This window comes from Malaya genurostris, chromosome 3 (assembly GCF_030247185.1).
Source record: "Malaya genurostris strain Urasoe2022 chromosome 3, Malgen_1.1, whole genome shotgun sequence".
NCBI classification, from domain to species: Eukaryota; Metazoa; Arthropoda; class Insecta; order Diptera; family Culicidae; genus Malaya; species Malaya genurostris.
In genome coordinates, this window is record NC_080572.1 from 249,404,443 (window position 1) to 249,428,136 (window position 23,694).

Genomic DNA, 23,694 nt, shown 5'->3' on the forward strand with positions numbered 1-23,694 from the left:
CATGATTTTATTTTAGTACAAATTGTTTTTTTTATCCCAGTTGTAAGTCTGGGTAAAGGGTTTTACAGAAGTTTTGAAAACTATGATATTATTTGTCAAAAGAGACTCTTATTATAGTTGTCATAAAACAGGTGATTGAGAAAATCAATTATAAACTCCAATAAATTGATCAGAACCATAAGACATTCGAATTGTTACTTGGGTTGTTCAATGTTTGGCGATTCTTCGTGTCAAGATCCCCCATAGAATTCTAACGCACAAGGGATAAGATCCTCGTAACGCTAATCTACTGCATAAAATTGATTGGATTCCGGAATGATATATCTCCTTAAATATTCAATGTTTTATGGAGCCCATATTTTCATTGTAGTCGGAATTTGATTTTCAAATTGTGTTCCCTGCATCCATTCCATTGTGTAAACGCTTCACACTTACAGTATTTTCTTAATCTGATATATTGTTTTTTTTTACATTTCCGCGTCGATCAGTTCAACCGCCAACATAATGTTGACATGAATAAATCTATGATAACGAGTTTAAACTGGAATGTTGATTTTATATTTGAAATTTCATTTGCTAAAAAAATACGGCATTAACTCGCATGCATGAACACCGATAATTTTCGATCTCGGTAATTTATAGTTTTCCTGAAACCGAAAATCTCGGCAAATGTAAATTATTATTAAAATGAAAAATACCGAAAATTTCAGTTGTTTTAATGTTTACCGAGCACTTGACAGTTTAAATCTCGGCAAAGTTTTGCTGTTAATATTACGGTTTAATATTCGAAATTTGCGATATATTTTCATATAACACACGCTATTCTTTTAATATGAAAACCACACTAATATGTGGCAGTAATTATTTTACTCTGCTCCGCATATGTTAGTGACAACAGCTCTTTCAGTTGATCATCCCTGCTGGTTCAATCAGAAACAAACCGACCCTAGCTGCGAAGACAGCCGGTGCTGCCAGCCGTCTATGATACAGAACAGCAGAACGCACCGCGTTGCTGCGTTGGTTGCGGAGTTGCGGTGCGAAGACCGAATGCCATCGGTGAGCGGTTCGTTCGGTCGTCGTTGGCCGATGCAGGCACAGAAGGAAACTCTTTTCATTCGTACGACGGTGCACAAGTTTATTCGCCGTTTGGAGTGCGCTCGGAATGGTTGTGCGCTTTGTTGGCTCTAGAGCCGTTGAGCGTGACGTTGTTAACGAACAATAGAACAGTGCAGTGCTGTGTGTGCGTGGATTTGGATACCACGAAAGTGCCGGTGTAAATGCAAATTGCTCGTGTTTACTATGGTTGAGTTTGAGGCAGCATAATTTTTTTTATTGTGTACACGTTCGTTACGGTTCGCAGGACACGCGGATCCTATCAAAGTGACCACGAAAGAATGCGTTGATTTTCGGTTCTGCCAACTTCGAGGAAGTTGTTCTGGTGCGGAGGTCGTTCAAAATCGAGTATGTAATCGAATGCGGTGTAATCGTTGTGGTTGACTAGTTTTTTCTTGGATAAACTTCGAACAATAGCAAAGTGATTGTTTTCTTTGTGGTTTCTGTGGAATGATCCGTGGAAAACGTCAGGCGGATCGTGACTTAACAGCATGTTTCGTTCGTAGCAGGGCGCTGTAGAGCAAAAGATAAACAACTGCGTCGAATTGCAGGTGATATTTGGAAAACATTAGCCGGAGTGATGCAATTGTTTACGTGTGATAAATGTAATCCTGCGATCTTACCCTTCAACCGATTGTGAGTGTGATTGACGAAGCATTGCAAGAAGATTTTAGAAAACCGGAAATAAGGCCAAATAAAAGTGTACCGTTTTTTTTTATTTATCTCAAGCACAAAATCTGCGAAGACCCCAAAAGTGTATTCGTTTAGAGTTTCAGTAGTGTTGTTGGTTCCATTCAATTCCAACACCCAGCTACCAACGCCGTCAGGCCTGAGCGAATTCAATACGATAAAAAGCGTTTCATTTATATTTTTCGACTAGAAATAAAAAGAATTGTGCAAAACATAAATCAGTGTTTGTAGAGTATACAAGCTGGAAAATGGCTGCCGTTTCCCGCCTGTTCGTGCCTTGCAAGTTCAGCAATTTCGAAAACCGTACCACAACACCGGCTTCGGTAACAGTGGCCGCCCCGATACTGGCTGTTTCAATCAACAGTTTGTGCGTACACTGAAACAGCTGAGCCGTTGTGGGTGGACCACCCACATGCACTACTGCAAGTGACAATAGAAAGCGACTGTGTCTAGTTGGTTGTGCGGTCGCTAAAACAAAACAAAAAAAGTTTTCCCTTGTGATCGTGCCGAGTGAAACATTGACAAACGGAAAATCTGCCACGCTCTGCTCAAATGTGCTCTGTTCAGTAGAAAATCGAAGGAAAATTTGTACCTGAACCAAGGTTGCACCGGTATTGCTAAAGTTGTCCTTGGTGGTCGCCTAATTCCGTCCAGTCGCTGAGTACCGCCCCGGTTAATCTAGCGCGCGTGTGTGTGAAGCAGCTGTGATTGTTCAGGTGAACGAGGTGATGTTTGTTTAGAAGCAATAGACAAAGAAAAGGAACTGTTGATGGTAGTCTAAACGATCTGCAAATCGGATTGACGTTTCCTTCGGGACGAAGACTCTTGAAGACTAATATGCTATGCAATACTTATGTACATTTTGAGGTTAGATTAATAGCATACTAATTCAGTGGAAATGTAATGCATTACTTCAATTAAAGATAAAATTATTACCTTAAAAACAAGTTGAGCAGACTGGAATTGTACATAAGAATGAAACTGGAACAGAAGAAAACGTTCCAATTTTATTGTTTTGGACATTTCCAATGTCAAACTCAGATCTTGTAAACTTTGCCATTCTATTTTATTCGACATTTGAAACATGTTTTTAACTGTATTTCAAATTCAGGAATAGTATGTGAGTAATCCATCAATAATTATGACCTAGAAGTGTTAAATGCAGGTAAAAAGACGAAGACAGTCAGACGCTGTAATGGTTTTAGAGCGCATTTAGGAGATCGACATTTCATATGAGTGTGGCTACATTAAACTAAAACCGAAGAAATCGTATTCCCAGCAAGGCGTTTTATCAATTCTAATCAATGTCAGTACCAATGTTAGATTTGAAGTTTTTGTATGGCAGCCATTTTTTTACATATTTAAAACTAATGTAAAACTCGACACTAAACTAGACAAACATACGAGAAATGTCGGTCCAGTAAAATAGAACCACTGTTGAAATGTTTCTGGGGTTTTCCCAATTTTGTTTTATAATTTTCAGATTCAAATTCATGCTCTTAGTGTCACAGGGACACAAAAGTGTCAAGTTCCGCATCGGAATCTACACTAAAATAAAAAATTCACATTCGAATTACTTGAAAAATCACGTAAAATGGTTTCAAAAGTCAAAATGAATGGTTTACGTGACGAAAATTAATGTTATTCTAATATCCCCTTAAATGAATAGTATCCTCATATACAATTTACGTGAATTGAGCAATCGTCAAATAATCTGAGTGAATTTTCAGTGTGAAAAATTTGATCCTAAAAACGGTGAGCAGTAAATCCTTAAAGTGTAATTTGGAAATTCGCTAAAAAATTAATTCCAAGGTTATAAAGCAAATATAATTATGATTTTGTTTTTAGCAAAATTTTTCAAGTTTGCAGGTTTTGTTAAACTAACCTAACAAACGATCCCACGGCAGCAATTGAATGTCATTAGCATTCAACTTCTGGTCCAGCTCCAGGTTGAGGTCTTGTTAGTTATTGACTACAAATCATAAACTTTCATATAGTAATTCTTAATTTTCTGAAATTATTATTTTATGCAAAAACGTACGAAACTCACTGGTTTTCCTATAGGTAGTTAACTTTCAATTGAATATCTACAAAATATACGCATTTTTTTGTGAAATTCATTTTAATTACATGTAGCTCACACAATATTAAAAATAACAATTTTATCTATGAAACACGTAACTCTTATTGGATTATGCATTGACTAGCTTCTACAGGTCAGTCCATTAAAAATTACGTGAGAATTAGGGTGAAAAATATTGACATAACTAGAACAATATGATGTTGCCAAGAGGTTTAAAGCTTTGCACAACAAATGGCTGCAAAAATGCAATATGATGGTGAATTCTAATTCTGACTGCACCAGAAAATGTGAAGCGAAAGTAGTCTTAGTAATGTGACATCAACTTCCTTCACGTTTCGTCTTCGACTCATCAGTGAACTGGCAGTTGCAATTGAACTGCCATTGTCACATAACAGTTCAACTTAAACCGCTAGAAAATAAAAACAAACATTGAAGCTAGAGTAAAAATTATTACAATTAAAATAAATACTACATTAAAACACAATAATGATTTCTTTGTATAGTATAGCTCGTAGCTGATTTAAATTTTAGCTTTGAAAAATTAGTATATTAAGTAAAAAACTAATTAAATTATAGAAATTAACTGCAGAAAAGGAGGTGAAATTAGAATCGATTTCTCCTGTTTGGATGATATTTTGTACACGGCTTCAGTATGGCTAACCGTTTCTCACGAATGGAGAGGCCAGTTCGGCTCAAGACTATGGAAATGGTGTCCAGGAAGAAGTTCTAGAAAATCTATTGGGCACCTTGAAAAGTTATACGCTGAAAAAAGTCCAATGTTTCTTAAATAAGTATAAAACCAACCGAAACAAATAAATTGAAAGCCGAATCATAATATTTTTGCAATATTTCTATCTTAAACTAGTTATGAAACTCTACATCTGACGTAAATTTATCAGTGTCTTTTGTAAGACGAAAAAGTAGCAACTGAAACGATTTAAAAGCGTTCACAATCCTTCAAGTTTTTGACAAAAAGGCGGATGGACAATCTCACAGACACAACAGGAGAGCACAAATACGAATACGAAGCTGACATACTTCCTTCACCCTTCCGTATATCGTATTAGTTTTTGGTGTGAATTCTGAAACTTTTACTGCTTCTCTTCCAGAATTGAGAATTGTAATGGATGCATCTATACTAAAGTACAACTTGTTGACTACAATTATATTCTATCCTACAACTAAATAAAACGAAACAAATGATAGCAAAAAAATTCAACAATCAGTGTCATAGTAGTTTTTTTTGTAATTTATTCTACTCAGTAGAGGAAAACTTCCCATAATCTTTTGAGAATATTTCAATAGTTCTAAATAGAACCGATTTACGAAATTTGTCCGACGTTTACAACTGTTAAGAACTTTTTGCCATAATTTATGGAATTACCAGAACCAAAATTATGGACCAGGATTCATGAACGGGAACTGAATTCAACAACTAAACTCGAAATAAGCCATAGACTCAGAATTCAGTTGGAAAATTCTGGTTCGGAATCCAAATCAAGAATGCAGTTAATGGATTTAGTTCTAGAATTATGAAACTGAACAGGTTTTTCGAATCCAAAAGTTACTAGACCTGAATTTTGAACTTGATTTCCGAACCAGAATAAAGGAACTGAATTCAGCTTCCAGTTGAAACTATGTTCATGAATTAAACTGCGCACTGCCAAGCGAATAATCCTATATAATCTTTCTTATTTTGAGATGGCTACGTAATTCACTAAAGCATCTGAGTTTTAAAAGCGGGATCGAGATAGGACCTCAAAAAATGGATGATGCAATTGGCCGTTGAAAATTCGGATGCTGGAAATTATCAATCATCAAGTTGGCTAGGAAATTATTTCGAACGAGTTGGCTAAGGCTGGTACCACGAATGAAAGATCCAGCTCTATCACTGTCAACTAGTTGGATAAAGCACAGGATTCGTTCTAGGGCTGCATCCAGCTACTGGTACAGCTTGCAAACTTGTTTTCAGACGACAGCATTTTTATGAGATTTGAATCTGAAAATGTCAAAATGTCTATTGTATTTCGTCAAGCATCATTGCAGGATTCTGGTCAGAGCTCTGTCTGGACATTGAAAACTCCACCATCACATGGCTACTATTCAGTGTGTTGAGTTTTATTTTAGTGATTCGTATGAATGCGATTACGGTATTTCATAGCATCCACTGTCCCGCATTGACTTCACTATGTATCCGGGTTATCGGTTCAATTTGTGTATGGTGAGCTGAAATTGAAGGATATTCTATAGTTTCTCACCCGATATGGTAAATTCCTGGAGCGCATGAATCCCTTCTGTTTCTACCCTAAAAAGTTTTAGCAGATTGTTTGGCATACCTTATGGGGTGTCGAATTTACTTCTGTTCATACTTGCGAATCGTTCGGCATTCTTCCAGTAAAGCAGAATGATGTCATTTTTGTAAAATCTCGAAATCCTCTTGGAGGTTGGAGGTTTTATTAAATGTGCATTTGGCACCTGCAGAACTTTCAGCATCCTTTCATGGATGCAGAACGATTTATTTCTTTTTGTTTTGTGCTATTTTCCCACCTCACCCACTTCACATTTCCCTTCCATGGTCCTTTTATCCTTCTCTTTCCATCAGGAAAATGATGAGAAGCCACGGCAAGGCACAAATTTCCAAATAACTGGGGGAACGTGCCACCTGAGCCAATTAGTTCTGACAGTTATCTCTGAGAAAAGTGAGTGCACATTTTGTGGCGTTTTGAAAGTCGGTTCAACTCCGAGAAAACTGGTATTATCTCGACAAAAATTTGTTTGCAAAAAATCGACTTTGGGACTTTGGACTTTGCCTGAAACGTCGAGATCTGGTGCAATCTTGAAAAATATTCATCTGCGAAATTTTGCCAACTAAGCCAAAAAAGATTTCATTAGTATGGCTTCACCTAAGGCTAGACAAATTCGAAAAAAAAACTAAATGTGTAGCATTTCTTAAGTTCAAATTTGCGAAAAATACACCTCAGAGGCTGAACTCGAGCATGCAAACCATTTCTTTCCCGTAAAATTGTTTATATGAATTATGGCGTGGATGGCAAAGTAGAAGTGAAGATAGACATAAGATGTGGTGTGTGTGTTGATTTTCTGTTCGATGTGTTTCCTTAGGAATAGGACTATAATTGAATGCTGTGGTGGCCAAGTAAAGCGAAGCATGCTTGGTTCTTCTAGTGAATTAGGCTATCCTTTTATGTGTTTGCATTTGCAGGATAGTTTAATTGGTAAATCAATATTCCCGGTTAGGAGTTAGCTACGGGTTGTAGTCCCGTCCCGTTCATAACGTAGCTGCATTCACATGTCATTTTTTCAATCTGTTTTCCCTGTTCGATACTAACTCAAAACGGCTCTACATCAGAGTTGCCATTTTAAACTCTGTGTTTCAACTTAAAAAGTAAATTTCCAACTTTTGGTACACGTGGTTTATGAACGGTCCCTTATAGATTATCATTTAATGCTTTTTAGGGTCATATGGTAACAACATCAACCTGTTTCAGGGGACATTAGCGCACTCTTTTATTGAGTGAAAAGTTGGGCCTGCTTAATTTCCGTCGCCAGAAAACAAGCTCATATTCTTCGATTGATCTAGGAATAACAATCTCATAAAAAATAGGATTTTTGAATTCATTGGTTTTTGTGATATTGTGCTTACCCCTTATGAATTCCAACAAAAATTGTTTTTGGATTGGAGTTGTACAATCTAAAATTTGCACAAAAATAAAGCATGAACTACTACTCGGTGCTAGATTAACGGAAAGATATCACCACACCTCTAAAAAAATAAACGATAGGGGTTATTTTCTTCGAAAATGATTTGTTTTATTTCGCTTTCGCCTGACCATCACTTAAACGAGTTGCTAGAGTTGCTAGCTGCTAGACTGATGAGCCGAAGGCAAATCGTGAAGAAATTGAAATAAAATGAGTTACAATTAATAAGGCTAAGAGTGCCGAATTTCTTGAAAAAATACTACATGTTAGATGTGCAACTTGGTTCAACATGAGACAAACATAAAGTAAAATCCATGAAAACAATGCAAGAAAACTGTTAAGTACGATTCAGACGGTCCAATTCCTTCCGTCACCGAAACGGCAGCGTTCGTCAAAATTAGTCTAATACTTTCTTTACAGGAACGAGCCTGCCGTCAGAACGTTCCGTAACGGTGACGTTGTGTGTGAATGTCTCCATAAGAATGAATTCAACTAATTTTGACGGTGACGGAGGTTGACTGTGACGGGCTGTCTGAATCGTATTTTACGGAGTTCATTTTATGGCGTTTTCGTTTTTAATTTGCACTACACCGGTGCAGTGCTACACGGAGGCATGAATAAACGAACAAAAATGACGAAAACATAAACAGTAACCATGGACTACCATAAACGATTCCATTGCACAGAGCTACACCATACTTTTGATGAGTGCTACACCAGTGGTGTCGGTGCAGAAAAAGTGTAGCACTGGTGTAGTTCAATTGGCAAAAACGAACGATTTCAGTGCCACCTTACCTACACCGGTGTAGTGCAATTTAAAAACGAAAACGACATTAGACGTCACGATAGATAAAAAGCTGCCCTTACACGAGACAATATTATTGTCAATACAAGGAGTATTGTCAATACTTTTGATCGTGTAATGGAAACTTCATTGGATTGACGAAAATATTGTCAAAAAAATCAAAACTGCTCATCAATCCAACAATACTTTCTCTCCAGAGAGAAACTGTTAAATATGTGCAATAATCTCTTATCTCTATATTTTAATATTCATTTGCAATATTTTAAGCTCCAAACGCTTGATTTTCTCGAAAAATGCGGACTCCAGTTACCAAGTCAATTGGATTGACGGTATTGACAATACTTTGGATTGACAATAATATTGTCACGTGTAAGGGCTGCTAAAAACTGGAGAAATGCTAATCAAATTGAAATAATAGCAGGCTGAGTAGGCTGTTCAAATTTGGTTATTTGGTAGGAAGGAACGTTGAAAACTGATTTGCAGAACGAAACTCTTTTTTAAGCTACTAACCGAGAATCTTTTCTCAAGTATTAATTTTGTTTTTTCCATTTATACAGTGCTAGCGGTGCTTTTGAAAAAAAAAATGTTCCAAACCATTCTGTTTCGTAAGAAAAAATTGTTCTAAACAGTAAAGTACCAATGTTGAATAGTTATTGAAAAGTGATTGCAACAGTTAAAATGTCCAAAACGATTGAAACGCGGCTGCAGAGTAACGAAGTCCGCATCCCGAAGAAGACGGGATTCGATGTGTCTTCGTCGGCGGCACCGTGTCAGTACTTCAAGAGTTCCTTCGCACGCTCGCTATCCTTCAGCCAGGGTGGCGGCGGGAGCGGAACAGCTCAATACGCTGCGGCTGGAGAACATTTTACCCGATCGTTGGACTTCGAGGTAAACTTCGGGCTGTCCACTATTCCGGATATGGGTTCTTCGCAAGCCTCGACACCATCTGCCTCGCCTGTTTACGATCCGGACCGCGAGGACGACAAAGCAAAACTGGCAAATGGGATCGCCAACAGTAACGGTGGGGTCGTCAAGACGCTGTGGAGCTACGCTAAAATTTCGGTGAGTTATTACATTTCTAATTAAAAAATTTCGAAATCCCATTCAGAAGAAACATTGATCGACCGTAGCAAGATAATGGCACTCTCGACCCATTTTGAAACGTGCATAACATCCCAGAGAGCTTGTCCGTGCCGCAAACACAAAACATCAGATCGCATACCGTCCGATGGCCCGAGTGGCCGATTTGTTAGTGTCAATCAGTTCAAATAACACCAACGATAATGTTTCGACACCTCAAATATCCGAACGGAAATAGAAGAATTAATCAACTGATCATCTGCGTGCTCTGCCAATGATAGTCAAAACAATGCACCAGCACCCAGAGCGTTGTTTGGTTAGTGGGATGGTGCTGATGGCAAAGAAAGTATTTCTCGATGAATCGGCATTCGAATCTTGTCGGGGTCGATTATGGCCAAGAAACCAACCAAGTAAGCAATTAAGTCCGACCATAGAAGCGTATATGTGCAGTGAAATGCATAGCGCATCGGATCGCGAATCCCAAACCGCTGAATGAAGGAACGAAAATTTATTACTCATAAAATCAGTGGCATGAAGGCATGTAGTCAGTCGGTTAAGCAGCGGCCAATAATCGCACGCACGATCCTAGGGAAGCGGAAAGAATGACAGCTCTCTGCTTGCATTTGGGTCCTTGCTCCGACCGACAGCTGACGGTGGTAGTGCGCGTGTGATGACACGTTCCTCGGCACGCTATTTTTCCAAACGCATTACTTTCCGGCTGATTCTGCTGCCGTTTGCTTCTGCTGCCGATGGTGGACTTTTGACCGGAGGTTATTTTTAGTCCTCCGAACTGCGTTCGTGTCTGCTCCGGTTTGGACTGAGCAGGCCACCTTCATAGTGCACTACGCTGCTGTTGTGGGCCGTGTCATTCCGTACTTCACGGCGCGGCAGATCGCACGGTCGTCCTCGCAGGGAAATTGCATATTTCTATTTTTAATTGGTGTGCGGGATCGGGCTTTGGCGCGCAATCGTTGCCAGATCATATTCACCTGTCTAGTGCGGGAATGTTGAGAATGCTGCTGAACCGAGTAGTACAATGTATCAAAGTTTTCATGAATTAATTAAAGTGTTGATTGATGGTCCGCAACGTCGTAGCTACGCTAACTAGTTTCAATATGCGAGGATACTGATATTTGAGATTTGGTCCGATACATTGTGGCCAAGCTTATATTTATTCGAGCTTTAAGATTTCAGATGCGTACCGAAAATATTAGTCATGCGGTCGTCGACAACTAAAAAAAACCTTTTGACATAAACTACTGTTTCAAGTATGATTGTCCCATACATATATAGGAAGTTCCATAGAATATGGGTCAATTATGCGTAGAACGGCAGCAAACCACAGTGGTTTGAATCGACAAAAACGTGAACTCAATTCTCTACCTGCTAAACCGTTGATCCGATATACATAGTTCCTTTGGAGAACTCATTCACAAAAAGATACCTCGTGATTTGATCACAATAAAAAATGTGCAAAGCCTACTACGATAAAAGTTCATTTCAACAACTTTTTTCCCTTAAGAGATAGAAAAACGATGTCTTCGATTCGATATTTCGTTGTCTTATTTACACAATTTGAAAGGGCCACGTTACGCACTTCGTAGCTTTATATTACTTGATTTAAGCTTTCCAAAAAGTATATGTATGTGCCTTTTGGTCTGCGACCCTGCTTCCTAGTAGTAGTTAAAGTTAGTGTATATAAAAGTTTAAATGTTAAATAACTTTTTAGGGAAAAGGCCAAATCGTGCACAGTCTTCAATAAAAATATGTAATTTTATGTTTTTAGTAATTGTCTCAAACATAGTAGATACAGAAAATAATTGCGAAAAAAGTTATGTACAAAAAATTGATTCTAAGTGGTTTCAAACGAAAATGCTTCATATATCCGAAACCTTATGCGTGACCTATAGCTTCTTCGGCAAAGTTTTTTCTCGTTAGAAGTTCTAAAATTTTGTAGAAGATATCATTTTTCTATCTCTTAGGGGAATAAAGTTGTTGAAATGAATTTTTATCTTAGTAGGCTTTGCACATTTTATTAATTGTGATCAAATCACGAGGTATATTTTTGTGAATGAGTTGAGCAGCTTTTTTGTCAATTCAAACCAATGTGTAAACGTATGATGAAAGATATTTCAACGACTTTTGCGTATAAATACAAGATGAGCTCAAAATTACCCTCCCGTGGTTGATGGGCTTGACGGTATTGCAAACATCATCAGATACAATCAATATGCGTTACAATTTGATAAAGATATGTGTTACAGTTTTTAGCTTCGTTATTGAATTAAATGAATAAGATATGGAACGACTTGAATAAGATGTTGATTGTATTACGCTCCAACATCCGGGGTTGGAGAGGCTGGTAGGGCTTAACCGAGTCCTTTTTTTACATTTTCATACTACTGGCTCTTATTACCAGAAGTGAAGTGGAAATTAAGTGGAATGAATATGTCCCAATTGAGTTTCACACGATGGTAGCAGATGAACAAGTTCATCTTTGACGTTTATTGATGGTTTATGTACTATAGAATATAGTGGAATGAGATGTAATATTGTGAAATAGAATAAAATAATATAGACTGAACAAGTGAGCAAACCAACCTATAGCCGTCAAACGATGTTCATCCAGTTTATTTTGTAAGGATGTCTAATGGGTGAGTTGATGTGTGAGTGAAATGTACGAGGAAGTGCATTTAAGAATGGTAATAAAGGTCACCGTTTCAGCTCAGGACTAACGATCGACCAATAGTAGAGATAAAAGTAGGGTAACCGTACCCTCTTTATCTCACCTCCATTAGTCATCTCATATACGAAAATCATTAGAGTGAGATCTGTTGTTTCTGTTTGATAGATTGACTTCTAGAGTGAGATAAAATTAGGAGCATTCGCGTCGCTATAATATCAGTATTGAACCATTTTCGAACTACTTTTTCTGCGGTATAACTTCACAAAGCAAAGATATTGTTTTGTTTTTAGATTTTTTCATAATTCATTGATTGAAAGTCGACGCGGATTCATTGGTGATGGATCGCTGTCATGTCGAGACGTGATTGGAAAAGGCCGGGGCTTGGCTAGTTGAGCGTTCTTCCGTAAGTAAACCGGGAATAAGTTTACATATGTATGTTTGCATGTATGTATGCATGTATGCAGGGCTTTTTTTTCATTTCACTCTAAGGGACACACTAATGCACAATTTTTTGTATCTCCTCCATTATGTTTTAGAGAAAATATTGGATGTTAAAAATTTCAACTTAAGTATGGTTGATGACGGAAAAACAGGGACGAAATCATCAAGATTGATATCAACATTATTCCGATTTGTTAGTCTGCCTAGATGATGATCAAAGTCATTTACGAATTGATAAGTATGATAAGCTTAAAATGTCCAGATGAGTCAGAGTGATATTTTCGAAATTTCCTTTAGGGGCACTGCGTGTCCTCGCGTGCTTCCACAAAAACCCCTATATGTATGTATGTATGTATATATCTATTTATCTATCTATGTATATGTGTATGTATGTATGTGTGTATGTATATATGTTGGTATGTACAATATACATATTAAAAAAATAAAACAAAAAAATACACGATGATGACGAAAACAGCAACTAAATTCATAAGACACTAACATGAGCACGCTTATCAACAATTTTCAAAAATCTGTTTAAATCAACACCAAAAAATTTGACCAAGTGGGCACCATAGCCTAGGAATTACGTCTGGGTGTTGATTTGAAAAAGAAGCTGATAGAAGCAAATCTTATCAAGGGTCCAGTGTAGAACTGAAGCAAGGGACTGCTGCCATTGAGACTACTTAAAAAAAAGAAAAAAAAGAATACAAGATGAGCTCAAAATTCATCAGTCGCAACGACAGATAAGCTCTAGCGACCTGGGTTTTTTATGAGTTCCTCATTTTAAACCAATGAGCTTCAATAACCCGTTCTATGAAATGACCTTCTGCGAAATGACACTTTAAAATCATCACATATAGGAAAAAAATACACTTACAATGTATTTAGTTTGAGTTCTTATTAATTTGAAAACGTCAAATACAAGATTCCAAAATTCCAACCGAACAGTAACAAATATCAGTTGGTTACATAACTGCGCCGCTTTTACGTTATAATAGGCCCGGGGCAAGATTTTTGGTGTGCCCTTAGCTAACTGAATGTATTGTTTTTTTTGCTCGGTTGGTTCTGTCCGGGGCCTCCTAAGACCGTGAGCATGGGGAACTTGCCCCTATGTAAAAGCGGCCCTGCTACATAATAGCGGCCCTTACACGAGAATTATTTTTGTCATTTTAATGATGACTAAGTAATGATGTATTTCAAATTTGATAGAAAACTCGTCATTGCTGCACTGCATTAAATTGATATTATTTTTTAGTAATGACATTTTCAATGACTCGTGTAAGGGCCGCTAATCATTCTAATCATTCTGTCAGTATACTTAGGGTGGTCCTTGCACATAACCTAAAATTTTTTACAATCGAAGCTAAAGTTTAGAAGCACTAGTATTTAGCACTAGTCTTTAGTATTTCGTAGTATTTCTGTATACAATTGCAACATATCTTCAGGACCTTTTGTTTATTCAAATTCAAAAATTTCGATTTTGTTGAAGTTGAACAGCATCGGATTGCCTCAAATCGATTTTGACATGAAACCATTAAAGGGGGTAACGAGCTTTTTATCTAAAAATCAAATCACGTTTCTGTTTTAGATTCAATTCATACACAATGAAGGAAGAATATTCATTCAGCTTCCAGTTGAGCCAATGCAAATCCCTGAAACTTTCGTTTGACTCCTTCCATTAAGTTATGTTTAGTCTTCTACTTGAGGTTTCGCTTGACGATGGTCCAATGTATTGTATTGAGTTTGATGTATTGAGAGGATTTATACTCTTGGGTCACATGGACGTTGCTTGCGGCATGCCACTTCATGACCATGACCACGGAAACAGATGACCTGCCACGCGAAATATTTTTTAAGATCTTCAGAAGCTTAATCTCTGCCATTTTCTCTCTTCTAGTTGCTCATGCTTATCAAGTAAAGTTTAAAGTTTGTCTTGAAATAGCTTTCATCATCCTGAACAACGCAGACAATTCAAATTAAATCGATTTAAAATCACCACCTTCTCATAGGTTGATCGTCCGGCTCATTTTTTTACCTCGATGCACAATTGTAGACTACACTCCCCGTTTGCTTCCGAAATCATAGATGGAAAAGTTGGGCTTCCGCTTGAAACAGTTGGTCACAATTTTCAATGTTTTTGCGGCCTGTGGTTTTCGAATTCATTCCACCTTTAGGAACACTTTAATTCTGCTGATGACATTTGGTTTGGCTATAGGTAATAATTATTGTTATTATGTATTTTTTATATTTTACCTATCTGCAGTGGTGGTAGTTCGAATTTTCGCGAAGAGCGAGCAAAATTTTTATCGCATTGCTCCTCTTGTTGCGATACCATTTCCACAACTGAAGAACAAATGTCTAACTCACTGTATGCACGATGATCTATAGACAGAATTTCAAAAGAAGGTGTGTAGGTTTTTTCATGCACTATGAGAAACCCATTTTAATCCACCTAGTAGTGTAATAATGCCTTTCTCATATTACTGTGGGATTTTTGAAAAACACTTGACTGTAATAAAAGCAAGCAAATTTGTTTGGCCAGCAGTACCCGTAGATGTACATTTTGGATAAAAAAAGTTTTCCTAAATCCAAAAAATTCAAAATGCATATTGAGTATCTCCCAAGGCTGGTTTGAAAATAATTGTCTTCCTTTTCACACGATGTCGTTCGAAGGTAAACAAAAATCTCAAAAATTTCGATTTCGGAAGTCTCAAAAAAAAATTCATTCCGTCAAGTTTAAGAAACGTCGAGATCTAGTGTCATCTCGAGACTTTTTTTTTAATTCGACTCTGTGATTAAAAAAAATTTTTTTATGGATTTCGGATATCGAATTTTTTTTTATGCCAAATGTTTTAGAATTACATAAAACGCCAAGATTTGATGTTATCTCGAAAAAATTTTTTTTGAAAAATCTCCACTCTGAAACTAGGAATAGTTTTGAGATACTGAAATAAAAAAAATGGATTAAACGTGGAGATTTTCCTAGATCGAAAATGTTCAATGTTTTTGCCTTTCTCATATAGAAATCACTGTGAAAACCGACTTTTTAATCGAAGGTAGATTTTGAAAACTAAATAGTAAAATAAGACGTATTCACGTCAAAACAGTTGACCAGTTAACATAACGATTGATCGATTGTATTTTCAGAAAAAAATATCTACGATCATTCAACTGCTGTCGCCAATCGCTTGCCCAATCAGAAACTGTCTAGTGAAGTTGTTAACAAAAACGAATTTATATCTATAGGGGATATCTACTCCAGCCTGAGCCACATCAAATTTGTGCCCGAGAAGCTGCCAAAAGTCTAATTTTCGCAAACGCGTGCGAGTTCGTGTTTTGGATATTCAGTTATGTTTTAGTGCTGGTTTTGACTTACTGATACAATAAGAACAATATTCTTCGCGTATACCCATTCCTAGGACAATGATTTGTTTAAATTTCATTTTGTGGCATATATTGTATGTTGAGATTACACCGAACAACAGAAAGAGTTTTCACTAATCGATGAGTCCATATATAAGGTGTATTGAGCTTCAGTTGGTGTGTTTTTGTGCTGAACAAATAATAGCGTTCAAACATGTTTGCGATGAGTTAAGGATGAAAACACAATTTGTGATACATTCATTTTAGAAATCTGTCGAAAATGTAGCGCACGAAATTTCCATGATTGGTAATACTCTGGGCAGCTGGATGTAGAGAGTTCTAGAACTCATTGATATATTACCGAACCGAAAGTCTAACTTTTAATGAAAATCATATTGAAATACACCTTCAACCTGAAATCTCTCAATATCTAATGGCTATTTAGTGCAGGTTGATTTGATACGTACGAAATCTAACTTCACACCTTACGTATGTTGAGCTTTTCTAACGCGGACCCTCTGTCTACTTACTTTTCCAGGACACAAAACCTAACCCCCCCGGTGAAACTTCGCATAAGGCGGTGGTACCGAACGGTACGGCACCAACGACATCCGCTTCATCGCCATCGAAAATGCCGTCCGGCTCCGGCTCATCTTCGTCCACGCGAAAGAGCGTTGAGGCCAACGAAATCGAAGTTCTACGACTACGAAAGGTAAGTGGAAGTAATTTTTCTAAAGACGTCAGGCCCCGACCCCATCGGGGGGGGTGGGGAAGAAAGCCTTGGCATTTCGTGCGGTGAAGGTAGATTGAATTTTGTGTATTCGTGACGTTTCTGGCATTCTGGTGTTCAACGATGATTGTGTGACGGATTGTTGTGGTGTTTCTTCGGGAAAGAGCACAAAACCACTTTGGAAAAATTGACTAAGAAACGAACAAATGGCAATAGAGAAAACATTACATTGTGTATGGTGATGTGCAGAAAAGAATGGCCAACACAACAAAGTTGGATTTGGATTGCTCGGGGTTTTGAAACAAGGCAAAACAGTATAATTATTTTGCATCATTATTTTGGAATTCCGCTGCTGCAGACCAGCCGGCCAGATATACGATAAAAGCTTAAAAATTAAAGCGTTTCCCCCCGTAACAGTTCGGTGGAGAGTTAGAAGGAAAATTTCTGGAAAATGGATCAATGAAATGGAATAATTTAACCCGTGTGTTGTAATTCATTTCTCTTCGCCGTTTCAATTCCATCGGTTGAGGATCACTGCGTTTGGAATTTTGACTTTCTATTGCACCACTCGGCTTAGTCGAAGTAAAATGAGGTTTTTTTTCCTGTTCAAGATGCTACGGTTGAGTTTAACTACGTGGATGTCAGATAGTGATCTGACGTTACGGCCGGACGGACCGTTAACTGCTGAGGCTACGTGGATACGTTGCTTTTGATAATTTAATGATTATATATATCAAACCGCAATGAGAAATTGACGCACAGTGTTCCGACAAAAAACAACGAGATAAGTTTCGACATTAGTTGCGTTATTTTGCTCGGGAATGCTATCAACTATTGTGTAGAAAAAAAATTGCAACCCAATGGTTTCACTAGTCAAGCAATATTGATCTAAGCAATCCAATCAAACTTTAGAGATCATAATTTTTCAAACACACAAAAATTGGTTAAAGAGTCGATGAGGAACGGTGAAGAATTCGAATCTAGTTATGGATAAGCAAAGTAAAGGCAATACATTCCAATGTGGAGCTTGCTATTCTTTTTCAACAGACTTTACAGGTACCCCAAACGTGTACGGGACAATTGAAAGGTTACTGTAATGATTCTACTGACACACTTGAATGCTTGAATATATGACCAATGCCTTGGAAGACTAGTGCTTTATTAGGTTTTACATGACAGCATATTGACAACTAAATTATTTACACGACGAAAATATTTGTTGTGATTTTGTCCTGAAGATGAGGGGGAATGAATCTTTCGAAAAATCAATGAGAACTCACGCAAAAGTGTCATAATACCAAGAATATTATTTCTTGAAAACACGTGGTATGATTTTGGAATTTCCTATAGTAAAATGAGGGTCACAAGTTCGGAGATTATTCTCTTTCGCTTCAAAAGTTTATGGAATTGAAAGATCTTTGTGTATAATCTATGCATTGGATGAATCGATTTACCCAGTTTTAGTTTCTTATGAAAGGTCCAGGTATAGTCCCATTGGTGTTTGATTTCATCAGGATTTGGCTTTCGGTTCCGGAAATATAAAGTGACGAGTGTTGAACATTTCATGATGAATCGAAAAATCGAATTCACTTTGCGGGTTTAGTTAGTCGATAGTTCCGGTCCTTAAATTCTGCTTCAGGAAGTTGTGACCAAAAGATTTAAATGGAACTCATTTCGTTTTCTGAAAGAATACCGATTTTTATAATTTGAATTTTATTCGGATCTGAATTACAGGTTAATGAGTATTAGAAAAACAAACCGTCATGTAAATGAAACCGCCAAATAAGTATCGTCCTCGGTACTTTGCGAAAAACTCTGCGATGATACTCACATCGGTTATTCAGAGATGTCTAAACCGATTTTCATACGCTTAGATTCCAGTGAAAGGTCATATGATTTCATCGGTTGATATTGAATATCATCCGGAGTTAAAAGGAAAAAAACATAATTACAGCTTCAGGTCAACTTTAACAGTATTTTACGATGGACTTTAACTGGTACTTTTTCCATCTTTATGGAAATTTAGGAAATCCAAACTGCAACAATTTCTCTTATTTTGAAACCATGAAGAAACCGAACCAATTGATTGCATCGCTTTGAAGTGAAACATATTCCGGTAAGAATGTTATGAATTGATCAAAACAAGTGGCAGTCGGCTGGTGTTAAAACTGGACAATATAGACAGTGAAGCAGAAGCACTTTTATACAATAAGATTTTTTCGACAGGATTTCTACAGAATAAAGACGGATGCATCCTGATCGACGACGAAACCTACGCCAAGGAAGACTCTTGAGCCCTGCCCGGACCGCAATATTATACGAAATCGGTGTACCAGGACCTGGACGACGCTGACACCACGGTGGCGATGGAAAAGTTTGGGCAGAAGGTGTTGGTCTGGCAAGCAATTTGTACCTGTGGTTTGCGGTCGTCGATTTTCTTCACGAAGGGCACAATTAACGCCAAGGTGTACGAGGAAGAATGTTTGAAGAAGAGAATGCTGCCACTGTACGGAAAGCATAAATCTCCTCCTCTCTTCTGGCCGGATTTGGCTTCAGCCCACTACGCCAACTCCGTTCTACAGTGGTTGTCAAAAAATAATGTACAATTCGTGGAAAAGAACATCAACCCACCGAACTGCCCGAATCTTCGGCCAATTGAAAGGTATTGGGAAATTGTCAAGCGGCACTTTCGGAAGCAAGGTACAGTGTCCCAAAACATGCAGGAGTTCAAAAAAAAACTGGACAGCTACCACCAGGAAAGTCACAAAAGTAACTGTGCAGAATTTAATGAAGAATGTCAAGTCCAAAGTGCGAGCGTTTCACAGAAACTAGGATTTTCTTTAATATAATCAGTGAAATGCATAAAAATGTAATTTTTCTGCAATATATCGAAAACTGATGTCAAAATATGTTTTTTTTCGCTTTTTTATTCAATAATCAATGTTGCTAACTACTTTTTGATACACTCCTTATAGAAATACAGAATATTTTCAGTGACGTATAAAAGTTGTATTTGCTAGACGGGTTCGACAGGAAAGTTTTTGAAATTAACGTCATATTGATTTCAACTCAAACAAGAAATTCTATATGGCCACGAAAGATTTGCTATGGATTTTTCAAATTTAAATAAATTTTTGAATTGATTAACATTGCATTTTTAATGTCATCGTAATTGTTTTTGTCCCCTACACAACCCGGTTATTTATTGCTCTCATGTGTTCCGCCTTATACCCAGTGATGTCACTTTTCCCTGATACCAAATCCGTAGATTTAGTTTCAAGTGTACTTATACTCGTACATTTACAAAAAATAAAAGCTTAAAGCTCTAATCCATAAGAATAGACTTCCATAAATGAAAGATTGGCGGCGAATAGATGCATGATTATTTTTCTAATTGGACATACCGAGAACTTTAAAGAAATGATGTAACAATATTTAATATTTTCCCGTTGATATCTAGAAAAATAGTGCGGAATCTGGAGATTTCTCAGAAAATAATGCTAAATCCGCAGATTTCATGTGATTCATCCGTAGATCCGTAGAAAATACAGAGATCCGTGGAGCTACGGATAAATCCGTAGGGTTAGCATCGCTGCTTATACCCTTAGAATTCTGCAAGTAAAGCATTGAACGTGTACAAAGTTCACATAATCAATCAACTAGCACGTACAATTATAGATATTCGTAGGTGTTGAAAAAGCACGTCAGTCTTATTCGTATTCACGTCGTCCAGTTATGTTGCTAACATTACCCATCCACTAAGTTTAGCACTAAGCAGTTCAATTTGAACTGCTCTGTACTGATGAGTCAAAGACGAAACGTAAAAATAATGAAAACGGTTATGTGCCCTAGCACAAAATTTGGCTAACCCCTAAATGACCATACCTGCATCGGCCAGAAATAGTCGAAAACACATTTTCGTTCGGCACGTCAGAAAAGACATTGCACTTCGTTGCAAAACAAAAAGTGTTCTGTAAATAGCAGAAACTTTACGTCTGCTTAGCGGTTCAAATTGAACTGCCGAGTTTAGCACTAAGCAGTTCAATTTGAACTGCTCTGCACTGATGAGTCAAAGACGAAACGTAAAAATAATGAAAACGGTTATGTGCCCTAGCACAAAATTTGGCTAACCCCTAAATGACCATTACCCATCCGCCTTTTTTTCTTTTTTTTTTGCACATTTATCCTGTTGCTCTAGAACCGAAAGTCGGATCCGGTTCAAATTCAACAGCAGAATATGGGACTCTGGAGCCTTTAATTTGAATCTGCACACCTGAAACAGATTCTCGAGCGTAACGAAAGGCCGAATTTTGTCGTGAATACGACTTACTTTACTATGGGGCGCCTTTTCAAAATGTACCCTCTGAGAGAGTGATAAGTTTTTGATAGTGAATATCTCTTGTTGTATCTAACGAATCAACATAATTTTTGCTACATTTCATCGGAAATATGATCACAATTTTATGATAAAATTTTCTGTTGTGTGACATAATCTGAAATAATTCAAAATTAAACTTTTCTGCAATGTTTGGTATAAACGAGTATCAAAGAGGATAATTAGTAAAGCGCGTTTGCCTTTCTCGTATTAATAAAGCGCATAGCTCAGTGATCTGTGAAAGGATTTATAGAATCTAACTGCCAGTAGAATCGAAATTTTTAATTTAAACGTGTATAGCAACAGCATTGAAGTATTTAAATAGTACACTATTGAAAAACCTGTTCTGAACAGTGCTTAATATCGTAGTGAGTTCCACAATTTGGTAATTCTGAAAGGCAGGAATGAATCCCTACAGCATTTTGATAGTTTCTTTCAATAATTTGTGCAAATCCGATATGAAATAATCTACAATAAAATTCTGTATGCGGTTATTTTTACAGCCGTTAGGACTGCCCATTAGTGAAAAAGCTACAAAAGAAATCACGTAAAAAGAAACCTCTTAACAAAAATTGGATCAGTTTGGATTCTTTCGCCACTGCAAGCAGATGTATTGTGTGTCGTTTGCAAAGCTAGTTTCCCTTCCGACAAGAGCGATTACGTCACAGCTGCTAGTCGTTTGCATTGGTGAAAAACAGCGAAAAGGGGACAACGGTGGAGAACATCACACAGAATCAGCGGTTCTAATGACTCTGAAAGTTTTCTAAAGAACTATTAGGATTTCTTGCTCGCAAATCGAAGGTAAATATCCTCAGTTTAGTGCAAATCTAGAACAGTATGATTAGATTTGTGCACTTTTCGCTGTGTGAAATTCACAGTAATCGAGATCAAGTGAAGCCTTCTTTGTTTTTGCGAAAAATGTGAAAATGGGGAATGCTTGCATAATTCATACAATTGATCAACTAATTGATATTCGGAAGTGTTCAGGAACATGTCAGTTGTTTTCGTATTCACTACATGCAGTTATGTCTCTGACATTACCCACCCGGCTTTTTTCCTACGTTTCATTACTGATGACTCGGCAATTCATGATTCAAACCTGATTGCTTTACCGAGCTAACAGCAAAATTGCTGCTGACAAGTCCGGTAATAATTGACAGTTCATTAATTTAGGATTACCGAGGATCTCAGTAATTATACATTTTACCTAGGCGATTATCAAGCACTGGGTTGTGCAAATTTCAGCATTTTTGTACCAAAATTCAGCAATTAAATTTTATTGTGCAAGTTTGTGAAAATCGGTTAAGCGGTCTTTAAGAAAATCGCATTTGCATTTTTTAATGTTTTTACACTTTTGAAACTTTACTCCGGAACCGAAAGTCGAATCCAGATAAAATTCAATAGCAGGCTATGGGACTCTACACAGTTAAAAAGAAACCTATGAAATTTCATTGAGTCAGCTGTAACAAAAGGCATCCGTCAGAAATAGCAGAATTTTATGTGCGTTTGAAAAATTATATGGCTAAATGAAATAAAAATTATTGGTAACGACTGGGATTTGAACCAAGAATTACCTGATCACAAAGATCGTCCGTGTATCCACTGAACCACAGAAGCACATATCTGGTGGATAGGTAAATGGTATATATAACTTCCATCAGTCGTACTAGTTAGCCGTGTGAAAGCGGTAAGTGAAAAATATGTGTAAATCTCAATCAGTCATGACGAAAAATGCAGTTGGTAGACAGAAAAATGAGTTTTATTTATTTTAAAGTCTACACTGAAAGAAAATTGATAAAAACAAACGTAATATTAATGCGTGAATAAACTTTCGGAAATTTATGTTATATTTAATGGAAAATTATGTTTAACAAAGATTTGCAACTCTGAGATTTCGGTACATTTAATTTTCAGATATTTTACTGTGTAAGACAGGAGTCGGGAGCCTTTTATCTAGGAAAATTCGAAAAAACATTTTTCCTAATATTCGATGTTTTTAAAGAGCCACAAATATTTTGTTGTCGTTTCAAAACTTTAACTTCACTAAAAAAATGAATAAAATTAGCATAATGAGCTTTTACTTCCTGTAGCTTTACATCCAAAAAGCCGCATATGACTTGCGAGCCACAGATTCCCGACCCATGCTCTAGGGCTTTGCATTTGAATCTAATACTATGTTCACACTATGAGTTAAAACATTTTAACTCACATTAAAACATGTTTTCCCGAAATAACATGATATAATTGTCAGTAAAGCACAACCCTGCTAGCATTTTCCTTCACTTTTCGACTATGTTGATTGACAAGCTGTTCAACAACAGCAGTTTTCCATCAAAGTAGCCATGTAATCATAATAAAAAAAACTGAAAACTGGTACCAACGTTGCCAGGTATACCGATTTCTTGGTATTTATACAGATTTTTGACCTCTATATCACAATACAGATATGTTCTCCAAAAATACCGATAATTCACGGATCACAAAGATAAGTACCAATTTTGGTTTTTAGCTTGAATAGACATGAGAAAAGGTTGTCGTGGGATCTTTTTTTTCGCTCACCTTTTCTACTACTTATGTAGAAGAGATATTGATACCGATATGATACAGA

General features: G+C 37.1%; 1 protein-coding gene across 4 annotated transcripts in view; it reads left to right on the forward strand.

Moving 5' to 3' along the window:
- Positions 1 to 1,155: 1,155 nt before the first annotated feature.
- Positions 1,156 to 23,694, forward strand: part of LOC131438628 (uncharacterized) — a 289,451-nt gene continuing 266,912 nt past the window's right edge. The window contains exons 1-4 of one of the 4 annotated variants that reach the window (XM_058608764.1): positions 1,156 to 1,461; positions 1,620 to 2,528; positions 8,966 to 9,470; positions 16,520 to 16,693. In XM_058608764.1, the coding sequence (XP_058464747.1) occupies positions 9,087 to 9,470; positions 16,520 to 16,693 (558 nt within the window). In that variant the 5' untranslated portion in view covers positions 1,156 to 1,461; positions 1,620 to 2,528; positions 8,966 to 9,086. Of the gene's footprint in view, positions 2,529 to 8,965; positions 9,471 to 16,519; positions 16,694 to 23,694 lie in introns of all 4 variants that reach the window. The other 3 variants (XM_058608765.1, XM_058608762.1, XM_058608763.1) reach the window with 3 other exon arrangements.